The sequence below is a fragment of the Oculina patagonica genome, chromosome 7 (genome assembly GCF_052425735.1).
Source record: "Oculina patagonica isolate OP01 chromosome 7, crgOcupat, whole genome shotgun sequence".
Classification (NCBI taxonomy): domain Eukaryota; kingdom Metazoa; phylum Cnidaria; class Anthozoa; order Scleractinia; family Oculinidae; genus Oculina; species Oculina patagonica.
The window spans coordinates 29,632,259-29,641,107 of NC_135764.1; the positions used below are offsets into that span (position 1 = coordinate 29,632,259).

Sequence of the window (8,849 nt, forward strand, 5' to 3'; positions counted from 1 at the left end):
AATACACAGGGTGCTTGATAGCAGTCTGCTCAGTTGGCTGGTGACATCATACGAGTTAGATAGCCTGAAGTTAGATACAGCACCCTTGTGACTTAACTGACTTCTGACGGTAAGTTGTTTTTTAGCAAAGTTTTTATTTTTTCAGCGCTAGACGAAATCAGATGCAAAATTCAGTGACAAACATCGGCCGCGAAATTTCGTGAGTTCGATAAGTAAGTGTTTGATAGCTTTTGAATGTTATTGCCCGAGACTCAACATGCGGTAAATCCGTATAAATGTGTCCATTTCTGAGCATGCGAGTATTATGTTAATATATAGTGAAAAGCAAACATCACTTCATGAAATCAGTGGCAAATAAGTGAGCTAAGTGATCACGATAAATGTTTGAATTTAAGGGTAAACAAACTCATCTCAGAGTCTCCATTATTTGCATTCGCCAGCGATTTAGTTTTCGTGTTCTGCGCAGAGCTTATTGTTCACCACCGAACAGAAGCTTTAATGTAACTTTCTGTCTACATGTAGCTATGTAAGCCATTTGTTTAAGTGAGCCTGTTCTTAAGTGATTGGGGAGAGTGCCTTTCAAAGCAAGAGTTGATATAAGTGTATCTTTTCGCGTTTTGCCTAAAGCTTATTGTTCACCACCGAACAGAAGCTTAAATGTAACTTTCTGTCTACATGTAGCTATATAAGCCATTTGTTTAAGCGAGTCAGTTCTTAAGTGATCGGAGAGAGTGGCTTTCGAATCAAGTGTTGATTTAAGTGTATCAAGATAACTTTTCAATAGCGATCCGTTAGATACAAAGGAATTTACATTGCGATATTAGCCCTCTGGGTGTAGTCAGTAACTATTGACTAATTAAGAAATGATTTTCATGCATTTTTACAGTTTCAATCCTTAGTCCTTAAAATAGTTCCAATATTTAATAGAAACTATGTGAAGAACACGATATTCCTTGTTGATAATAATACATTGCCAAAACGCTATTCCATCAAAGTATGTTTCAATAAACGCTGGTCCGTATTAGCGACATATAACGACATAACAACATGGAAATAACAACATTAAAACGTTCACTTTTTTTTCTTATGTCGCTATACTTATGTCATTATATTCCTGTTACATCATTGTCAGGTATTATTTTGCGTTTTCACGACCTTGCCGTTATGTCGCTAATGTGAACCAGGATTTAAAGAATGTTTAGCTAACAAAGGCGCGCGCTGGCTGGAATGACGCTGATGGTAAAAATTAAAAAAGTGGGGCCGCGCGTTTCATTCGACCGTAGTGTCTGTAAAAAATCCAAAAGATTTCTTAAAAACTAAAACTCTTTCGGTGTTTGCAAATATGCTAGAGGGTTACTGAAACAAGTCGCAGTCTTTAGCGCAGGGAATACAAATTGACAGTTTACATTACTTCAGGGAAAATTGCTAACAAAGTCGCAAACATTGACCAACTATAAGGCAACAACTGTTTGGTCCACACTAACGGACCTTGGTAAGAATGTTAAAAATTATTGTTCTGTGTCGGTAAACACTTCTGTCGTTTGTACATTAAAGTGCGCAATTTTGAGTTTATGGTAGATGTTTTGAATAGTTCGAGGAAAAGTGAATAGAATCAAAAGCCTTGAAAAGGAAGCAGGCGTCTGCCGCAGTTTGCTATAGAACGTGATTAGCTTAATCTCTCTATTGTCTTAAAGTTTCCCATCACGCAAACCACAAACGGGAATTTATTTAAAAAAGGCTTTTAATTTAGCATTTGCCTTTTTTTGCTAAACTTAACAGGTTTGTAGTTGCACGTATTTGCAGGCCAGCGTCGTTCTAAGTAGCAAAGGCGTGATTTCGTGACATCCGTTCTAGCTCTATAATTAAAGATTCCTTTGAGCTTTCGCACTGTCGTACTAACATACTACTAACGTACTTAGAGTTAAGGTTCGGACCATTTTTTTTTGCGGAGGCCCCAGTGTTTTGACAACGTAACAACAAAGGAAAGACTATGGAATTCTTGAACGTTCATGTCATAAATCAGATACGTCAGTCTGGCGACCCCGGGTTAACTGAAGCGCATCTTGCATAAAATTATATGTAAATATGTCTTTTTATCTCACGCTTCAAGAGGCCAATATGATAATACCATTCTCCTTTTCTTTTAGTCGTAACTGAGCACGGCAGGCCAGTGAACTAGTGTTTTCTTTTTAATTACGACCCATAATTAAAATTTAATTAAACCCATAATTAGGGTCGAGTGAGACTGAGTACGCTGATTGGTCAGTCAGTGATGAGTTTTTAAAAGACGATTCTTTCTTCTTTATCGAGAAATAACTTTGCATTGTAAATAGTTCGAAAAAAAAACTTGTAGAATAAATATGTATTATCTAAAAATTGGTCTTGAAGGCCAGAGTCAACCATGGTTAATTCTAAAAATACTGGATTTCTGCATGTTATTTTTTTTTTAAAAATGATGTCTCTCACACATTCTTAGTGGACCAACATCTTGGGGTCGACCATTCGATATGGCCACTTAAAACTGGAAGCTTTCGTGAGAGATGAGTTTTGAAACTATTTGGAACGGTTTAAATCTAAAATAGAACTTCATTGCCCGAGGGCAGTTCATGCTTTTTAAATCAAAGAAATTCGTCTTAACAGCTTTGTTCATTTGTTTTAACGAAATTTCAAAACAAAGACTTATGTAAATATCTAGCGCGAACTGACGAGATTGAGGAAAGTTATGCGATTTAAGGGGGTCATTTAATGTCGATGGCGAGCAACCGATCATTCGGCATCGGCAAATAATTCATTTGATTATAATTACAAGTTTGATAACTGTGTTAATGTCATTCGAACAATGAGCTCATTTTTCGTTTTTTTTTTTAAATGTACAATGAGTTTCTTTTCACAACTTTTCTGCGCTTACAACATGTGGTAGATAGCGCGCACAACTTTTCTTTTGTCTCCGGCCGAACATATTTAACTTCTGGAAAACGCAGGAAGCGGCTAGGGTGCGAAAGAAGTGTGGGGGGGGGAACTTGTAGGCCAGAGTGTTCTGTTTGTCTCGAGTGCTTTCAATGTTTCCTGCGTTCTTAACAACAGAACAGACCACGGAAGAGGTTTTTAAATTTGTATTATGGCAAAGAATCCACCATTTCGCCATACATTTACCTCAATTTTCAAAGTGTTTAGCTTGCGAATTAAGCTACCTCTTGTCGCTTCCAGTGTGGTTTTCATGAGAGGGATGGAGCTGGGAGCGATGAAAGGCGACTGTTTTCGCTGGCTACAAAGTGCGCGGATGATGGCGTGATCGAGCAGACGTCAGCTCCATGCCTTGCACCTCTCATAAATCATGCCAATGAAAGCGATGGTCACACCAGCACTTTTAAAATTATAATCCTTGCTTTGTTCTGTTTTGCTGAAGAACGCAAGGAAGTGACAAGAGGGCTAAAGAAGTGTAGAGTGAATCTTTACCGCAGGCGAGTGTTTCTCTCTACTTCTTGAGCGAGTCTTCTCCTGAACATCAGCTCGTTTTTTTACCACTCACCATTAACGTAAAAAAATCCCTTTAAGATGGCTGTTATATTTCAGGTTTGAAGCTTGCTTGACCAGCCATGTGGAGGTTTCCGGATACTGGCGGCCTCGTCGCCATGGCTATACTCTCGTGCCTATTCCTCTTTGTGGGACCTACACACACCAGAGCCCAGCTCACGCCGCCGGTCGCCAGCTCAGTATGCATGGGCAGCTATGATCTGGGCGAGCTGGAGAATCAAACGGTCGTGGAATATATAACTATACAGAGAGCCCGAGGTCGCGGACCATTGTAGCCATCCTAAGCAGACACGTCAACAGCTCTTCGAGGGAGGAAATTGCATCCACCTTCAACATCTCCGAGGAGTGTTTGGATTACCTGGACTTCACGCTGCCAGAAGTTGCCCTGTTTTTGCTGAATACGTCACAGTTTGAAGAGGTTACTTTCAATGACGTCTTCCGTGGCGTGTTCGTCCAAGAGATCCAAGATGTTTTACAGTCAATGTTCAGATTGAGGTTATTTCTTGCATTCCATGGGCATAGTCAAGACGGGGACAGAACCCTTCAAGAGTTGGCTCTGACGTACAACGTCAGTCTGGATGAAATAACTGTTTTGGAACTGCTTTTGGTTCCCTTAAATAACACCGCCGACTTAAACGTAATAAGTGGATTCTTGGAACTCGGTTTGTCATCCTTTGAACTTCTCAACCGCACCGTGGAGGACCTGGCGACCATTTTAGCTGTGGAAGACCCGGACGATCTCAGAAATGAAACCTTACTGCGGTTGATGAAGATCTCCTTTGCTGGCGAAGTCCTTATTCTTCGCATTCAAGAATTGGAGGTCACCTGGGACGAAATTACTGAAGATGTGGTGAATGTTACAAATGTCCTGGAGTTGGTGTCAGCGAAAGTTCCCATGGAACTGCACTACCTCATAGCATTTTTAATCGACGTGGAAATCGAAGACCTGCAACTCTTGAACATCACCTTGGAAGAATTCGCCGAATTGGTTAACATGACTGTTATGCAGTTTGGAGACTACAAAGTTTATCCACAGCTTATAGAATTCATCGTGAAAACAAGGAGAGACATCGTTATAATCGACAATGAAACGGAAGTGGAGGTAACAGACGCTGTGAAGGAGATTCTCTTGTCGTATAACGTCACTATTGAAGAACTAATCGATTTATTCAACTTGACTGAACATGTAATTCACAAGTTAAGTCCCCTGAAGATTGAAATCCTCTGCGCAAGATTCACCTTGATACGTTATGTAACCAACCTCAATCTGACCCTAGCTGACGTCGCAGTCAAGGTGAACAGAACTGAAGCTGAGCTGTCCTACAATTTGACCGTGAAAGAGTTCCACGTTGTGGTCCGAAAACTGCTGATAGTCCGTACGTTTGAAATCATGAGTCACATGCTAGGCGTGAGTGAGTCCTTTTTGGCCAATTCGCTGAGCATCCATGTTCCAATCCCGTATCTCTCGATGTGCCAGCTTGATGGATTCTTCAACATCACTAGACACACCGTGCTGGACTTAAATGAAGTAGTTACCCAGAAGTCATTGGCCTTTGTGGTGCAGATCAATGGAGTTTCTATCACCTTTGTCTACAAATTAACAATTGAAGAGTTTATCACTCAAATTATGCATCTAGATGTCCATTACTTTTTCACACTGAACGGCCTTCATTACTCCTTTAATCCATCTCGCTTGACGATTCTGCTGAAGTATAAATTTTTTGAATTGGAGCGTTTGTTTCATTATTACGGGAACTTCTCGAGGCACAGGTTTGCCATCTTCCGCCATTCATTGGTGTGGATCGTCAACCAGATCATCTATCTTAGTGAAACAGGTAAATTTTGAAAGATTTTATACTTTGATCTGCCCGGGGAGGAACACCCTTGATAATTTGCCTCCCGTTTCAAATTAGCAAGGGAAAAGCCCTAGGCCTCAGGAACGAGGTTGAAGGAGGTACTCATGGACTTCGGGGCGGAGCCTCCCCGTAAAAAAATATTGTTTTAGTAGCACCGCTCTGGGGAGGGGTTGACCAGATTCGGCAGATCATCGAATTTGTCAAGATATATACCATCTCAGCCAATTTAAAGTCAAGCTTTGAGCGGGAATTTTAATTAATTGAGAACGAGATGTCATTTTGTCTCGGGGATTATTCAACAATAATCATCTTTGTCGCCTGAGGCGACAAAGATATCAAGTTTTGAAGAAGATTTAAACACTTGCCATTACTGCGCCTGGAAGAATTTACACTAACGGTTTTCAATGGGTTATGCATTGTTGTTTTGTTAAACCGAATTTTGATAGGCTATAATTGCTTTTTAAGGCTAGGGGCACAGGTTTTGTTGTTTGTTCTATTGTTCTCTCGAAGGGTAGAGAGCAATTCATGTATCGTGGCAAACCTCGACTGGTAACTAATTATTGTCGTGCTTATTTCCCTTTCAAACAGATATTAACGAGTGTCTCTTGCCGGGAAGACACAGATGCCACCCTCATTCACAATGTACTAACCTCCCTGGAAGCTACGAATGCCATTGCCCCAGGAGGGGATACCGCGGGAGGTACTGTGGTGGTAAGTTGCCGAGGAGGAGAGGGGCGGGGAGAACGGTTGATTGCGTCTAAGGATTTTCTTGGGATAGTTTGAAACGTAGGGGATTTCTTAGACTATCTTTTCTTGGTCTGTCTCCCAAGTCAGTAACTTAAGTATTATATTTATATATGGAAATGTAAAATAAAAAAAATATTTAAATATATCACAGAGTCAATAGTATTTTACACAACTGGATTAATGTCAGTTATGACTTTTCGTCTAATACCTCATTTACACCGGCAACCATTTAATCAGTTTTAACAAAATGAAATTCAGCAACAGAAAACTCAAAGAATGAATTTTGCATGGGGTTCAAGTAAGCTCTAACTTGTGTTTTTATTGTGCTAAATTTGAAGTCGGCAATCATCAGTTAGCAAATTTTATCAAAACAAAATTTTTTAGCCGTGTTTTAAAACAACAACTTTTTAACGTGCTTTTAGCTTTGGTGTGAATGGGGTACTAAACTTCCCTAAACTTAACCACCATCATTCATTTTCTTTTTGTTACTAATTTCTTTCTAATTGGTGTTTAACTCTGATGATTTACAAGTAATAAAAGTTTCGAAAACCGTTGTATTGAAGTTTCTTAGCTGTAACTCGTTTGTAGTACATGGACTTGTCCTACCTGTAATAAATGTGTTTCACTTCTTTATTTTTAAGATATCAATGAATGCGCCGAAGGAACCGCCATTTGTCCATTAAATGCACGCTGCAGAAACACTCCTGGTTCATATGAGTGTGTGTGCAAAAGAGGATTTCGACACAACACCACAAGTAACACATGCGATGGTGAGATATTTTTTGCACCTTTTTTATATTTTCATATCGTTTTATGTTCGCTCGCTCGCTCGCTCGCGTTCGTTCGTTCGTTCGTTCGTCCTTCCTTCCTTCCTTCCTTCCTTCCTTCCTTCCTTCCTTCCTTGTTCATTTTCTCGTTCGCCCGTCCGTCCGTTCGTTACGTCATTCATGCAATCATTACAATTTAAGATTTGAGGATCTTTTGGGAATAGTGAGAAGATGTTGAGAAGGTGTATACGATAACCTAGGTGTGGTTATATCGCGTAAGGGATAAAATAGAGAGGAGAGGATTAATAAAGAAAGGTGTCCGAACTTGCAATCGCCTGATACAATCAAGTAACAGCCTCAGGCTATAATATCACGTCACAAAGCTAAGCCTGCCTCACAGATACCGCGGACTTCGCTTAACCGCGGGCTGTGCTTAATATCTGAGTGAAAAGGGTAGTTGTATCTCAGTCTGCGCTACAATAGCGTTATTGAACGTTCAGTTTCGTTTTTGCTTTCGCAGATATTAACGAATGTGACAGCGATACTGACAACTTCTGTTACTCGGGAGGACGTAACTGCATCAACACGGAAGGATCTTATTACTGCGAATGTCCTGATGGGTCATCTTACGACAGTGTTTATCACATTTGTAGAGGTATGCTTTTTTCCCGGGGGGGGGGGGGGCACTCCGATATATGAGCTATATAGGTATGTGCCGCTGTGAAGGGTAGAGTTTTCAAGCAGTTTAGTCTGGTATAGGGTATAGAAATCAGAAAGTTTTGGTCTAGAAAAGGGCAGCATTTGCCGGAAAACTGCTCTGTGTTATGACGAATTTAGTCCAGAATAGGAATAGAAACTCAGGAGAGAAAGAGACTCTCCTAAACGTAAATAAAATCATCGCAGCATCGTTGTTGACAGATGGTTTTTCATTAAAACACTGATAGTGATACAGTTCTAAAATACCCAGCGGCACACCTCCACCCAAAAATATACAGGGTGCCCCCCCCCCCCCCCCCCCGAGGCTTTTTTTTCTCTTGGTGAAGTTTTAAAAGTTTAACGGCCGGTTAAGATTGAGAATATTTGAAATAATTTTTTTCTGGAAATCCTCGAAATTGATCAGTTAGAAATGGAGCTAAATGGATACTGCAGTAAATAAACAATGTAAAAAACAGGCCGACAGACAGACAGACAGACAGTCAGATAGAAAGACAGAAAAGCAAACAAATTTACTCTAGCTAGGAAACAATAAGTAAAAGCAAAAAAGGAAACGAAAATTTAAAACGAAATTTCTCACTCAATCTTTTGCTGGATCAGGTAAAAACAAAAAACAAAAACAACTGCATAATAAATAATTGGTGTGCGAGAAACAACAACCCAACTTTTTACATGTCAAAACATTCAGACGTTACGCAGTACGTTTTATAAAATAGATTGTCTATCTAGTTATGCTTTTCTTCACGGGGATCTTAACATTTCGGTGAAGTCTTAGAGAAAGGGCTTAGCTGTTAATTTAAGTGTAGTGATTCCAATTCATCATTTTATTCAGATATTGACGAATGCAAAGAGGATCCGACCTCGTCCCCAGGGCTCTTTCCCCCTGAAGAGGATCGAGTATGCACCAGTATCGATGAAAATGCAGAGTGCAAAAACAGGCGACCTTTCTATGAATGCAAGTGTAAGAAAGGCTTTGCGCCTTTGTACAACAACAGTGCTGATCTAAGAACACTGATAAATTGTACAGGTAAGTATTTTGTCTTCTCTGTAAGAAATGATTGACGGGAGAGGAAGTGCTCAGTTCTTCTAAAGACCTTTTTTTGGAAGGGGGGAGGGTGTGTGGGCTTAATAGAAACCACAGAGAGTGGGGTAATTTCGGATCATAAATTTCCTAGCGCAGGCAATAAATGAATCAATCCCATTATCATTCGATGCATTTTTTCTTCCTTTT

General features: G+C 40.1%; 1 protein-coding gene across 1 annotated transcript in view; it reads left to right on the plus strand.

Moving 5' to 3' along the window:
* The window catches only part of LOC144661695 (uncharacterized), a 35,060-nt gene continuing 26,211 nt past the window's right edge, over window positions 1-8,849 (plus strand). Inside the window, 7 exon segments of the mRNA XM_078522501.1 lie at window positions 1-109; window positions 3,574-3,768; window positions 3,771-5,369; window positions 5,979-6,101; window positions 6,779-6,907; window positions 7,425-7,559; window positions 8,451-8,645. Of these exon segments, the coding sequence (XP_078378627.1) occupies window positions 3,597-3,768; window positions 3,771-5,369; window positions 5,979-6,101; window positions 6,779-6,907; window positions 7,425-7,559; window positions 8,451-8,645 (2,353 nt within the window). The 5' untranslated portion in view covers window positions 1-109; window positions 3,574-3,596.